The sequence below is a fragment of the Pan paniscus genome, chromosome 23 (genome assembly GCF_029289425.2).
Source record: "Pan paniscus chromosome 23, NHGRI_mPanPan1-v2.0_pri, whole genome shotgun sequence".
Taxonomy (NCBI): domain Eukaryota; kingdom Metazoa; phylum Chordata; class Mammalia; order Primates; family Hominidae; genus Pan; species Pan paniscus.
Window position 1 is genome coordinate 36,001,256 of NC_085927.1, and position 15,642 is coordinate 36,016,897.

Genomic DNA, 15,642 nt, shown 5'->3' on the forward strand with positions numbered 1-15,642 from the left:
AGTAACTTGCCTGAAGTCAGGCAGAAATGAATGTTTGGAACTGTGTCTAAAGCCCAGATTGGTTGAATTGCTGAGGAATAGAGAGGGAGAAGAGCCTAGGGGTGGTCCTGCTTTTATCAAACCTGCATTCTGATGGTGGAGTGTGTGTGTGTGTGTATGTCCAAAAATAAAGTGCACAGATTGATAAATAAAACACGAGAATACAATTGGAGTTACGAGGGCAGAGAACGTGGTGCTATGATGAAGAGCAGGGTAGGCAGATGTAGCCTCCCAGAGAGGAAGGCATTGGAATTAAGACCCGAATGAAACGAAGGAGCCAGCTGTGGGAAGGCCTGAAGAAAATGAGTAATGGCAGATCAAGGCACGTTCTAGGAAGTGAAAGAAGACCAGTGTCCCCCGGGAAGGTAGATGAGGGAGCAGCAGCCCTCTTGTTCCCCTTTTCTCTTTCTCCATCCCACCTTCCTCTTTCCCTTTCTCCTACCTTTCTTCTCCTCTGAAGATGACCCATAGAAACCCACTGACACCCTCAGTTTCTTAAAATGCCCCAGTGCCCCAGGCAGGATTGGCCACGTCATTTGTAGGGTTCAGTGTGAAGTGAAAGTGTGAGGCTTGCTGGGTGCGGTGGCTCATGTCTGTAATCCCAACACTTTCGGAGGCCAAGGCGGGTGGATCACTTGAGGTCAGGAGTTCGAGCCCCGCCTGGCCAACATGGTGAAACCCTGTCTCTACCCAAAATACAAAAATTAGCCGGGCTTGGTGGTGCACTTGGGAGGCTGAGGTAGGAGGATGGCTTGAACGAGGGAGGCAGAGGTTGCAGTGAGCTGAGATGGCGCCAGTGTACTATAGCCTGGGCAACAGAGTGAAACTCTGTTGCAAAAAAAAAACAAAAAAAAAAAAACGAAGGAAAAAAGAAAGTATGGGGCTCCTTGTTAAAAAATTATTTAAGATTTCAAGACAGTAACACAAGAGCATTAAACCAAAATGCAGGCCCTTCTGGGCATGGGTCGCAAGCCCCTGAAGCCAGCCCTGACCCCAGGGTGGTTCTTAGGGATCATTTCCTAATTCTCAGCAGGCCTTGATCCTAATATGTTGACTTAGAACTTGGATTTGAGTGGAAACACAGTGTAGACTTCAGTAATATCATAGAAATGGAGAAACTGGGGGAAAAAATTGCCCATGAAGTCTCAACACATTTCAAAGAATTAATATTGTATAAAGCATGTTCTCTGATCACAGTGCAATTAAATTGGTTATAAACAATGAAAAGAAGTATTTGTGTTGCTAGGCTGTAAATCCACCGTCCATAGCAGAACCCCCAGCTCCTGCCCAGGCCCCAGTCTATAGTCTCCCACTTGCTAACAGCTCCACGCTACACTTCACTCCTAATTTCCTCATCACCCTGGGGTAAGAGGTTTGGATTAGAGCCTGAGGGACTGGTTCGAGGTACTTCTCCAAACAGAGTTCTCAATTATAATAAATTCAAAGCCAACCCAGGAGAGAAACACACACACACACACACACACACACACACACACACACACACACACACACACACGAGAGAGAGAGAGAGAGAGAGATGCTTCAGCTGCAGGTGAGGTTCTTTGAGAGACTTGTTCAAATTACAAAAAGTCACATTTCCCCATGTTGGGAATTAGATCTGAGCATAACAGGCCTTCCAGGCTGGAAACGTGGCTACGTGCTCAGAAAGCCAGGTAGCCTATGTGGCAGCATTTAAATGTGTGCTCTCCTGCACTAGAGCCCTGCATTGTAACTTGCACTGTGGCATCAACCTCCTTAGGTTAATGGAGAAATGCTTTAAGCCAGTCACCCAGGCCTGGCGTATGCTCATTATTCTTGGAGGGAGGAATGTGCTGGCTGACACAGCCCTGTCTATTCATGGCCCAGGGGCTGCGGCTGCTCTGTCTGTCACCTTGGCTAGGGGGTAAAGGGGTTTGGGCGAGATGTAGAGAGGTCAGTGAATGACCTCTTACTCTTGGGTCAGCTGAAAGTGCATAAGTACCAGCTGGTCCAATCTGAGACGAATGCTCTGAAAAAAGAGTCCTCAGTTGCTTTGTTTAGTGTAAGTCGGACATTTTCCAACGTACATCCTTTTATAACCTGGCTAAAATTAGGCTGCAGTAGGACAAGTGGAAAGATCTGGGTCTAACCAAAGATTCTGGTTGCTCCTAAGGGCATGCTTCTGAGTTAATTTATTCATGAGTGGACCCAGGCTCTGTCCAAACTGTAAAGTTTCTTGCTACCTAGTAGGACAGTCATTGGAACTTCCAACAGCTCTTTTCCTGCAACTTTTTTACTTTCTAGTTTGTCCCCTGTGAGTAATGAATGTGCTCCAGGCCAGGGAGAACAGCTTAAAGCATTCCTATTAATCTGAGAAGGTTGATGCTGCAGTTCAAGTTGCAATGCAAGGCCTTAGTACCATATAACACCTGTTTAAATGATGCTGCATAGACCACCTGGCTTTCCTTCTAGCCCATATATCCAGCTAGTAGGATTCACAGAGAGTCAGGTCTCCAAACTACTTTATCTATTCCAGCATTACAGGAAATAATGATAATTGTAACAATAGGTACCTTTTCTTGAGAAATTGCTTTGTGCAGGTACTATGCTACCTGTTTGGCATATGTTATCCTCAAAACAACTCTCTGAGGCTCCTACCATTATTCTTCCCAGTTTGCAGATGAAGAAACTGAGAAGTCAAGAAATTTGCCCCAATCCATGCAGTAAGTGATGAAGCCATGGTCTGATGTCCAGGCTGACCCCATAACCTAAACTGCTAATGGCCAAGCCTTGCTGTCATGTCAAATGTAACCTACTTCCTCCTTTCCCTTGTCAAGGTCTCTGTTCTCTGCCCAGTAACTGCCCTGTCATTAAGGAGAACTTGTATCTGTCACTGTGAGATGGGGCCAATGAATTTACATGTTACTTCCCAGGCAACATTTGCATTTAGACTGGAATTGTCTGGCAAAGACTGACCCTAAAGAAGTACAGCTGAAGACATTGAATTAATTATCTCGCTCATCATCAACACCCTGTTTATAAATTCCTGGCACAAGTTCAAGTTCTTCTTCTCTCTCTCCCCCTTCCCCTCCTCCCCCTCCTCCTCCTCTTCCTCCTTTCTCCTCCTTCTCCTCCTCTTCCTCCTCCTCATCCTTTCTCCTCCTTCTCCTCCTCCTCTTCCTCCTCCTTCTCCTCCTCCTTCTCCATCTTCTTCTCCTCTCACTCTGTCACCCAGGCTGGAGTGCAATGGCATGATCTTGGCTCACTGCAACCTCTGCCTCCCAGGTTCAAGCGATTCTTCTGCCTCAGCCTCCCGAGTAGCTGGGACTACAGGCACACGCCACCACACCTGACTAATTTTTGTATTTTTAGTAGAGACAGGGTTTCACCATATTGGCTAGGCTGGTCTGGAACTCCTGACCTCGTGATCTGCCCGCCTCGCCTCCCAAAGTGCTGGGATTACAGGCATGAGCCACCACGCCTGGCCAAGTTCTTTTTTTAAAAAGCCACTTGCACCAAGGGGAGAGAAAACCACTGACCACATGTCAGGAGATGAGGGTCCCAGACAGCTGTACCAGCAAATGAATCAGGACCATGGACAGGTCATCTGCCCTTTGGGCCCGTGCCCACTCAGCAGAAAACAATGAATGGACACCTTATGTTTTGGGACAGGGGGTACAGTAGGGAACAAGCAGACATGGACTTGCCTTGTGGAGCTTGTAGCCCAGAGACACTTTCTTCACATGGTAAAAGGGCCAATGTGTTTCAAATGTCCTCCTTATTGTAGAATTCCTTTTTTATACCAAAGCTAACTCATGTACAAAATTCTAGCTTAGGATGGAGTGCAGCCATCCTCTGATTGGAGTGACAGAGGAAGGTTTTGGGCTAAGCCTTCCTCCTAGGTCTCTCTTCTTGACCCCTTGGTACCCACACTTTTCATGGGGTCTCCCAGAACTCGAGGGCTCCATGCACCATGGTATACAAACTCAAGTACTTTCCAGGACCAATAACCTGTGACTTATATGCAGTCTATATGGTAGTGAGTTCTGCCCATGTGGTTTAATACTTCTCAGGAGCAGACAGTACAAAGCTCCCCACTGCTTCTGCCTGAAAGCCTTTTTTTTTTTTTTTTTTTTTTTTTTTAATCTCCTGTCCCGAAGGCTTCATTGCGGATCATCTCATGATAAAGGTGTTAGGTGCCTTCAGCGTTTGTTCGTACAATAAACGTGAGCTATAGTTCCCAGAAGCTCTTAATTCAGCCTCCTTATTTTAAACATACTCTCATTTTTTGGAGACCATCTCAAATGGTAGGAAGCATGGGGTCCAGGTCAGATATCACACTTGGTATGGACAGTATTTCATCATGAATGAACAAACAGACCAGCTGGTGGGTCTTGACTTCAGCCTTAGATATTCTGTGCAAGTTTAGTGAAACAGGTTCATGGGCAAAAGCAACCAGTGTGCAGATATTATAAAAATGTAGGATTAATAAGCAGCTATACTTCCATCTTTTTTATTTGTCCTTGTGGCTAGTTCTTTTCCAGATCAGAAGCTTAGGAGGAGCTAGTAAGGATTGCCGATAATCTTAGGCTCTTATAAGATTGTCCCTTTAGATTCTTCGCTGTTTTTTTTTTTTCTCCCACATTGTGACACTGTGATTAAGGGTGTAACGGTAGTTAGCAGTGCAGTGTTGGGTCATGCCTGCTGTCTGCTTCTTCCTCATATAAACTATTGGCCTAATAAATGCAGATCTTCCTGTTAAGGTAGAAAAAGCATTGAGATTAGCTATTGTAATAGAGTCTGGCAGAAACTGAAAGACAAACTCTGAATGAAGAGAGCTTAACAAAAGGACTATTTACAAAGGTGTGAGGAAGCCCCAAGGTATAGATGGCGCAGCACCTAGGGAATAGCAACAACTGAGAGCAGTAACTCCTGCAAGGTCTGAAGGGAGAAAAAGAGGGTGCAGTTGCTGGAATCCAGAAAGAAAGAGAGAGAGAGAGAAGCCTGATAGGAGGAGCTCTGGCCTTTGGTTGAGAGCTGGAGCCAACACAAGGAAAGGCAGTAGAGAGAAATCCAGAAATCCAGGACAATAAGTAACTTCAGCTTCCCTCTCTTCCCTCCTTCCTGTCAACTGTCAGTTGCATTCCCTATTGGCTGAGTCCAAGAGAAAGCCATGGGATAGGGAACCCATTGATGTTGTCCATACAGATCAGCCCCCTGTATGGACAGAGTGGGTCAGAGAGCAGGAGCATGTGGAAGAGTAAGGAGATGAGAAGATGCCCAGCATGATTAGACATCAAGGAGGGAATGGGTCTCTAGTGCTGGGGAAGAGCCCTTTGGAAGAGGGTGAATCTGAATGCCGAGTCCACCCGTGGGGCTAGTACTCATGGAGTCAGCCAGGGTAAATAGTAAACAAGAACTAACACCAGTGTGTGCTTTGATTAGCTATTGGGCTATAAAGACTTTCCTGAGTGCTGGATTCAAGTAAAGATTGGTGTTTAGTCAAAGTAGGTGAGGAAGTACTCAAAATGTAAGTGAATGGGTGACTGTGTTCCAATAAAACTTTTTCCCTGTACAGAAACATATTCCCTTGTTTTGGGGATTAGAATGTGAACATCTTTGGGGACCATTATTCTGCCTCCTACAAGGCCGTTCACAAAAGCTGCTTTTGTTCCACTGCAGAGTCTTTTTCTTTAAAAGGGCTAGATAGTAAATATTTAGCCTTTTCATGCCATGTTATCTTTGTTGCACTACTATTATGGTGCAAAAACAATCACAGACAAAAATCTCTATTTATAAAAATAAATGGTAGGCTAGAATTGGCCCATGGCTGTTGCTTACTGACTTTTCTTCTGTTGGATTCACCAAGCATTGTCTGAGAACTTCTGGTCTGACTGAGCTTTGGGGCTGAAGGATGAATAAGACTTGTTCTTGGTCCAGAAGGGATGTTGGTCACTGCCTGGACACATGCATGTAAATAGAAGCCCCCAGGGTGACAGGCTTTTGAGGGTGGGAGCCAAGGAGCAGCAGGTGCAGCTCTTAGAGGAAACAGCTTGATCTTCTAAAAGAGGAATTGTCCAGATTACAGCAGAGAATACTGAGAAGCCCCAGCCTGATGATCCAGATTAAAATGATGTCCTAGGTGTCTGAGGTTTGCAGTTTGGCTGTCCGCACCCACCCACTGAACAATTGCATGCTGATTAGGAGCATGAGCTTAACAGGCCTGGGATCAAAAGCTGTGTGACTTAGACAAGTATGTCAAGTTCCTAATCTCTAAAATGGAGACACATGGGGTAGGTAGATGAGATTGTGTGGGTAGCATATTTGTTGAATGGAGGGATGCTCTCTAAAGAACAGCTGCCATCGTAATTAGTATTGGAGTTTCCCACAATGCCCTGGGAAGCTGCCCTGCTCCATGTCTGATTTGCTAGCACTCACAAAGAACATACAGCTAATGCCTTGCTTGTTAGCAATAACAATGCTATTAATAATAGCAGTACTAGTTGTACTAAAACAAGAGTAGCGGTAATGGTTGCTACCACTTAATTAGCACTATCTATTTGCCAGGAACCATGCTGAGATCTTTACAAGGGTTATCTCACTTACTCTGCTCCACAACAGAGCCCCATTATTTGCCACATTTTAGGAAGGAAGAAAGGAAGCTCAGGGAAGGCAAGTGACTTCCCTGAGATCACACAGGGGCAAATGTTGGAAGTGGGATTCACACTCATGTCTGTCTAACGTCAATAACCATGTTTCCAAGCCCCTGGCAGCACGAGGATAACACACTCTTTCTTGTGCCTCTTACTAGTGTCCAGACGGCAGTGGATTGTGGCAGCAGTGGCCGAAAAGAGATGTAAGTTAACCCCAAGTAGAACTGAGCAGCTCACAAGGGTGAGCCCCTGGCTCTCTCTGTCCAGTTTGCAGAGGGAACATCCATGTCCACTTGGAGAATTATCAGTGATGCCCATGAGACTAATGCCTTCATGGTCATAACCTATAGCACTAGGAACATCGTATTGAACTGCCCTAGTTCTTTTAGACAGAAAGAAGCCTATGCCTTCTCATGCTACTGTCCTCAGACACCTTCAGTGGCTCCCTATTGCCCCAGAACAGACTTTTTACACTGATGTTTGTATTCTGCACATTCAGACCCTTGCTTTCCCCTCCAACTGTGATTTCTGGTTTCCATATTGTTTATGCCCCGACCCTTATGACCTCTGTACCTATGTGTACATGATTCCTTCCACCCAAAATTCCATTCTTCAGTCCCTGCGTGGCCAAACCCTAACCTTCAAAGAAGATGTAGCTCAACTTTCACTACTTGATGTCTTTCCTTAGGCCTCCAAGAAGCAAATCAAGGCTCCCTCTTTGAAAGAAAAAATTATTAATGCTTTATAGAGGCACAGAGGGTAGGTTTTATTAGAACCTACCATTACTAATGCTTTATAGAGGGACAGAGAGCAGGTTCTAGTAAAACCTACCCTCTGTCCCTCTAGAAAATATTAATAATTTTTAAAAATTTTATTGTTATTTATAGAGATGGGGTCTTGAGGACAGGGTCAATGTTAAGTTCACGTGGACAAGAACTGGTGCTTGGCATAAATAGAGCGTCCTATTAAAAAACTATATATTATTATATATATACACATACACACATATAAATAATATTAATAAACAAATATACACACATACATATACACACACATATACATAATGTTGAATGAGTATATCAACTTACGTGGTCTCATTGAGGACCTATGACGACCCCCTCTCTTTCTGTGCCGCTTTCAGAATCAGGGGACATAAAAGTAGAGTCCCTGTTTTAAAGATGATCCAGATAAGGTAAGGAAGGAGTTAAGACCTTCACACTTGATATATTCCTTGAACACATCAAATTCAATGCCAAACTTTACTCCTAAATTGGAGAGACCTCAACATTTGTAGTGGAGTGTGTATCTCCCCAAGGAAGAGTGCCATGATTAATAGCATGGGCATTGGAATAAAAAGGAACAGGGTTTGCATCCCAATTTCATCATTGACTAGCTGGGTGACCTTGGCCAAGACCCAAATTGGCCTCTCCAAATCTCAGTAATTCCATCTGTGTAACTGTGACAGCACTGGCTCCTACCTCTCTGGGATGGTGAGTGAGGTTATGCAGGTATATCACTTAGCACAATGCCTGGCTTATGCTATGGGTGAATATCTAATTATTGCTGTTACTGTGATTGTCATTGTGCTGATGGTGTCCTGCAATCTTATTCTAGGGATAACGTCTCCATCCTCAGCTCCCAGCCAGAGGGCAGCCTGCAGTCCTGGTTGAGCTGTACTCTGTCCCTGGCCACAGATACTATGAGGACTCCTTCTCGACAGTCAGCCACCAGCAGCTGCATCCTCAGCCCCAGGTAAGAGTATCTCCTTGCTGCCTCTGGATGGCTAATAGCTTGAAGAATCTCAGACTTTGAAAGTTGTTGTTCAAGTCTTTCATTGTCTCTGGCATAGGCAAGAACAAGCATGGTCCTGAAAGTCTGAGGTATAACTCTGCCACTTCCTAGCTGTGTGACTTTAGGCAGATCCTTTACCCTCTCTGAGCTTCTACTTCCTCATCTGCAATACATGGAATATAATTTTATTTACTGATCCAAATGGTTGAAGCAATGAGGACCTAATGCAGTCCTCTCCAGAGCATGGTTTTCCAGATTTTTAAATAGCACAGGGTGAACATTTAAAAAAATAGTAATAGTTGTTATAGTTGCCTTCTACTTAAGGCACATCATACTCTTTTTTCCATTTATGGGTAATTACAGGTTCAAAAAATTTTTAATAAACATATTCACTTAAGTTTTTTTAATGGAAAGTCATTATAAAGAAATTGGGCCAGATGATTTATCACCTGGAGATTTTAGCTTTATTCGAATTTTAGCTTTATTTTTAATTTTATAATTTCCTTACCACAGAAAGGGATGAATTCAGGTGTGGCCTGATATGGGAGCCTCACAAATCTACAGAATTGCCAACAACAACCGCCTCCAATAAATGGGCCTTTGGATTCACCCTTAGTTGCACAATTTCTATCATCCATCTTCCTTCTTGCTTTTCAGCTCCATTTCTCTGAGCTCACTTGGTTTCCCTTTTCAAGGGTGGCCCTCTTGTAATTAGGAGTTAATGGCCATAAGTCAGAAATTATGGATTAAGATATGCATAATTAAGATGAGATGCTCACAGTTTTTGTGAACAGAAGGCCCAATATGATAAGACTGGAAAAATCACAGACTCATGGAGCAAACCCAGACAACCCCTTCCTGACTCAAAACGTGTTTGCTTTGATGCAGGGGTTGTCTTTACAAAAAGAAGGGAGTGGGAGTTTATGCTAAACTTTTGGGCATATTTGGCAAATGGCAAATGTCTGGTGCATGTCTGCAGATAATCTTAGGCTGAAAGATTTGATGTAGAAAATATCAAAGACAGCCTTCAAGAATGGGTTGCTTCTGGGGAGCTAATTAAAGCAAGATTATCTGATTACTGCTCTTAATTAAAAACAAAGGCCTGTATGAAGAAGGGAATTGTGTCCTCTGTGAACTCCAAACTATGAGGACTTTATCTCTTCTGAAAACTAAATACCTTTGCTTTAGCCTGTCTGCCAGTGGCAGCAGGAGAATTGGAGGCAGCCAGAGAAGAATATGAATGCTCATTAACATAATAACCAAGTTTCATAATTCTAATTATATTAGGGTGGATAATAAGGATCCTAACAGATGAATTGCAGCCTAACCTAAGTTGTTTGGCACCTGTTTGAATGGGAGATGGTAGGGTATTATGGTTTCGGTGCAGGATCTGAAGTCAGAGCTGGATTCCAATTCTTTTTTTTTTTTCATTTGCTATATATGTTTAAGATATAATTGGCAATATCAATATTGCCAAAACAAAAAGTAGGCACTTTTTACATTGTAATGGCCTGTTGAAAAGTTTTAAAATTGTTATTCTATACAGAGATTCATCTTTAATCAGTGTTCTGGCTGCTTCCAAATTCACTGAATTCTCTAGCACTGGATTAGAAAGCATAATCTATAGGAAAACGTATACAATGTATAGTTTTTAAAGTCAACGTTTTTAGAACAACAAGACAAACCAGTACATATAACTTTCAATAAGCATTTATCAAATGCTTACTATGTATGGACCCGGACATAGATTAAAAAATAATATTCCAATTCTTTACTTGCATATCTGCAGCTGTGAGATTTTGGAGAAGCTGCTTAACTTCTCTGTTCATGTTTCCTCCTGAGTAAATCATGATTGTTGTCAGGGGTAATGTGGTGATGCACAAGCCACTCTTTACTCAGAGCCTGGCACCTAGAAAGAGCCACAAAAAATTAGCCATTTTTATCAGCAGCAGTAACTATTTGATGCCCGGAGGAATCCCAGGAGATGGACTTCACTGTCTATCTTCATGTTACGGAAGAGAAATCTGAGACTCAGAGAAGGGGGAGCAACTGATCCATGCATAGATGGTCTTACAGCTCCTGCAGCGGCCCCTCAGGCAAGGTGGGTCTTCAGCATCTCCCAGAGAGCCCTATCCAGAGTCTCTTTCCCTTTTCTCTTCCCTTTCCCCTTCCAAGTTCTTGGGCATGTTCAGCTGCTGTTTGGAGTGAAAGTGCTTGCATCAAGAACAGGGAGGGGGCAGGAGGCAAGGGAGATACTTACACATCTGTAAGAAGGGATTTCTTGTCTGTCTTCCTCATGGCCACATCCCCAGGGCTGGCTCACAGTTGGTGCTCAATAAATGTTTGTTGAATGAATAACTGACCAGAACATCAAGGCTGGAGCAGAAATATTAATTGTATTTGGTCACAGCTCAGCATTGATTGTGGCGCAGAGAGGATTGGTAGTTCACTAATAGCACAAAGTAGGTAAGTGGAAGAGCCAGAGTTTGAACCTAGGTTGGAATCCCACCAAAGCCTCTATTTTATTTGCCATGCTACCACAGCTCTCTGGCATTCATCCGGGAGGTAGATCACTCACCTGGTAAAGTTTACTGGAAAAATCTGACCTCTGTTCATTAGTACTAAAACTGCCTAAGGATTATTATTCAACCTTCAATGTTCAGCCAAGACAAAGTGCTACTGAGCACCAGATCCTATGACATTAAGCCCTAAAAATTATGAACCCCTTCCTTTGAATATGTTTACAGCTTGAGGACTCAAGGCATTCTGAGTTGCAAAGGACCCCGGGATTATCCAGCCCAACTTGCTCAGTGTATAGATGGGAAAACCTGAGGTCTGCAGAGGGAAATATCTTATCCAAATTTATGGTATGAACTGACACAGAGTACAGGTGTCTTGACTTCTAGCTCTTTTTAATTGCACAAGCAATCTATGAATACTTCTCTCAAAGAACTCAAAATATATCAGAAGGCTGAAATCCCCTTGGCCACCACTGCAGTCTTAAGCTTCCTTCTCAGAAGGATCCATCATCTTCAGTTTGGTGTATATCCTTCTCTATCTTTTTCTATATGTATATATCATAAACATATACATGTACTTGTAGTAAATATATAGCATATTTGTGGGATTTTTAAAAACATAAATTATATAATTACATGTAATGCTTTTCATAAATTTTTACAATATACTTCTTTCCCTCAGCAATACACCTTGGAGATCTTTCCTTACCAGTATGCATAAGTTCATCTCATTCTTTGTAATTCCTGCACAAGCTGCCATGCTTTATTTAACTATAGTGTCTTTATTTCACTTTTAGGTGCTTTCCAGATATTTGATATTAACTTGTCAAGCTTTGAAAAACACACATCCTTATAAACATGGGTAAATGATTCTCTGGATCAAAGGGCATTTGCATTTTAAACTCTAATAGATATGAATGTCCTTTCTGCTAGGAGACTGTATCATATTAGAGAACAAGACTCCTATTTATACCCACTCCCATATTACCTGGTGCGTGGGAAGACCCAATAAATGAGCCTCTTGGATATATCCCATTTGACTGAGAAAGAAGGTCACTCTAAAAACAGAAGAGAGGGAGAAAGCAGTCTTCTGCCAACAAAATAAAAGCATTCCCCACATTATTTATAAGGGGATGTCAACTCAAGAGAAATACACCTAAAGCGTTATGATTTACAGCCTAGGAATCATGCTGCTGCCGCTGATAAGTGCAAGCGCTTCTGGAGACGAAGACACTAAATTACCTTTGTGGCCACAGAGAGGGAGTTTATGGGCTGGATGGTGGCAGTCACACTTTGTTCAGGAGTTTCTCTTAACATCTGGCCACAAGTGGTGCCTGGGCTGTCCAGGGTCTGGCATGCTTACGTCAGTCCCTGCTGCATGCCTGGCCTCTCCTTCTCGCCCTCCTTCCACTGCTCTGTGGATGAGAGTGCGAGGGCAGTGAGGCGCTCCCAACTTCTTCTTACCCTTACAACACATTGGGCTTCCTGAGCAGGGTCTAAGCCTCATTTCTTTCTAGATCCTCACCCCAAGCCCAGTAAAACCCTAGCCATGGTCACTCACCCTGTTCTGCAAGGTCCACATGCTGACAGGCATGACGACCTAGCTGTAGAGACTGCCAAGGTATTGTCATCGGGCAGTCGCTGTTCTCATTTCCTGGGCAATTATTCCAAACCATCCTGACTTCCCTCTGATCTCTCCCCATCACTCTCAGGAGGTACCTCCACTTCTGTTTCATTCAAAGTAAAATAATAATGGCTTTAACTTCTGCTGTGATGTATATGCATTCATCTCTATCTGCCCCCATATTCCCTCTGGTCTCAGAAGATGAGGTCCAGTCCTGCCCTGTCTGAAGCTAATTGGGATCTAGGTCTTCTTTCCCCCTAAAACACTCTGATTCATCTAGCGTCACCTCTGTCTCTTGTGTCCTCAACTTTCCTTGTTTCAGTTCTTCCCCCAGAGGTTATAAACAGCTGAGGTCCTCCCCATCCTAACCATGTCCTCATCCATCACCTTGCTGTCCTATTGAGTTACTGTTTTTCCTTCCTTTTGATTCGAGCTTCTCAGACGTGTTGTTAATAGGTACCATCTTCACTTACTCCACATTCATGCCTCAATTTACTACAGCCCAGAGACTGCCCTGCCACTCCATTGAAACCTTTCTCACTGTGTCAGCAGCTTCCAGAGACACAAATCAGGGGAAATTCTCTAGTCTTTATATTTTCCTGGACTTTTCGCCACTGTTGAACATTTCATGGAACTCTATCTGCTTGGCCTTGACAAGATTTCTGTTCCTTGGTTCTCCTCAAACTGCTCTTCCCTGGTCTTTGCCTCACGACCTTATCTCCAAATGCAGGGTTCACAGGTTACTGCCCTCACCTGGCTGATTCTCTCTCCACCTGATAGCAGGCAATTCTCCTTTTGTGATTTTGGCTCTGCAGCTTTCAGCAGGTGACCCCTAAATACAGATGAACGTCTTTATATTCTCCCAAGTTTTAAATTTATGTATGTTATCTTATTGTCTATACTGATCACCAACCAGGTATCTCCCTGATGTTTTAACTCAGCATGTCCAAGAGGAAACTCATCCTGCCCCACCAGCCCTGTGTTATCAGGATCATTGAGTGGTTCTGTTATTCATAAAGCACCATGTTGGAGCCCTTGTTATCTTAGGTTATCATTCCCCTCTCTCATCCCCATATTCAACGAATCCGTAGGTCTTGTATTCTACCCCCCTACCCAAACAAATACTCTTTCTGCTTCTCTCCATCCCCCACTGCCAACACCTTTAAGTCAAGCTACCATAATTGTGCTCCTAGACTCTGGCAAAGACCTTTCAACTCCACCCTCCTTTAGTCCATCCTCTATACTTTAGCCAGTTTGATTCCTCTAAAAGGAAAATCTGGTTTCAGTGGCTCCTCATTGCCTACAGCAGGGGTCCCAGAGTGCAGGTTGAGGGCAGAAGCATGTGGTGGGCTCAGAAAGTTCAACAGGGCCTGACCAGCGGGCCTGGAAAACATACTTCAAGAAAGTAAAGGGTAGATCTGTTTTCTAATACAACCTCTCCTTTACTAGTTCCTGACTATGAGGAAGTTACAGTCTCCGAGTCTCAGCCCCTCCACCGTTAAATAGCCTTTAATAATATTCCCTTTGCAGAGCTGAAGAATTAACAACTGTAGAAAATTAGCACTCTAGAGTGCTCATTGGAAGGCCTGCCACCAAGTTGGTGTTTAATAAGCAGAAACTCCCTTCCATCCTCTGTCCTTCATCCCAGAGCAGGCCAGGTAATGCTGCTGTGCCAAAGGCATGGATGCTGACAGGCAGGACTAGGGAAAACTAGGACTGGGTGCTCCACATACCAGAGATTGCAGAAGTGGGCTAAACTCACAGCAGAAAACCATGAGCACAACAGAAAACCTCTTGGCAGTGAAAGTGGAGTTTTGGTGAGCTCAGTTTTAAATATGTTAAACTTCGTGTGTTTGGGGACATCCAAAGAGAATTGTCCAGAAGCTTTTTAAACTCTGACCTGGAGCCCTAAGGAGATACCAAGAAACCTCTGCGTAATGTTGGGATTCTTATGAGTGTAGGTGACATAAAACCCATCAACCTGGCCAGAGTAAGAAGGAGCATTTATTGTTTCCTGTAGCTGGGAAACCAAAAAGGAAAATCTAGCTTCAGGCATTACTAGATCCAGGAATTCAAAAATGATCATGGGGATTTGGTTCCCCACCAACCTCTCTGCTCTGCTGTCTTCTATGTTGGTTTCCTTCTGGGGCAACAAGATGGCGGCCAACAGCTCCAAACTCATGCCTGCACCATTCTGAGTCCAGTAGTAAAGAGAATTTCTCTCTTCTTCACAGTTTTCACAAAAAATGCAAGCCTGAGTGAGCCTGAACCAGTCAGAATGGACAAGGGGACTGAAGGAGCCTCTTACCTTTGGCCTAAGTCAGTCTTCTCACCTGGCTCTTGGAAATTCCCACCAAACCATGAGAACATGAAGGGAGGAGGGGTTCCCCAAAGGACAATGAAGGGCCTTACCTGAAGCAGGAGAATGAGGACTTGGTAGATGAAAACTATAAGCATAGAAAATGTTTTCCACCAAGGGGGAAGCTGAATGAACTACAGGAATGGGCAAGACTATGAAGAGAAAGAATGGTGGGGAGGAAGGAAACTTATTAGAGTGTTTGGGGTCCCCATTCAGTAACCTTGGGAAATCTAACTAAAATGGTGTCTCCTGATCAGAGACTTTATTTATCCCTAAATTTCAATGGCCAATCTATCATCACAAAATTAGTGATGCTGTGCTTTGAATTTATTACCAAGCCTGGCTTTCTGCTGTTGCTATTGGACTTGTACCATATTGCAATGTGAGCATGGAGATTATTGTATAAATTATTCTCACTCACATAATCATCGTGATTTTAATTACTGTGTAATCTTTGCTAATTACTGTTGTATGTATCATTTGCTTTGGTGCCGATTTAACACAACTGCTTTTCGTTTGGCTAAAAGATGGCATTACAACTTTTCCTTTTTGCAGGGGAAAATTTGCTTTCTGTAAACATTTGCAGCCCCAAACTCTTGGCTTGCAGTTCTTGGTTTAAAAGGAAAGATCCAGACCCTACCACCAACCCTGTTTGTTTTTATTTGGGATAAGGCTGGC

The 15,642-nt window shown here is 43.5% G+C and overlaps 1 protein-coding gene across 1 annotated transcript in view; it reads left to right on the forward strand.

Annotated features, from left to right (window-relative positions):
- Window positions 1-15,642, forward strand: part of MYO18B (myosin XVIIIB) — a 268,281-nt gene that overhangs the window by 233,935 nt on the left and 18,704 nt on the right. Inside the window, exons 39-40 of the mRNA XM_034948321.3 lie at window positions 6,830-6,874; window positions 8,286-8,423. Coding sequence (XP_034804212.2) covers window positions 6,830-6,874; window positions 8,286-8,423 — 183 coding nt within the window. The remainder of the gene's footprint in view (window positions 1-6,829; window positions 6,875-8,285; window positions 8,424-15,642) is intronic.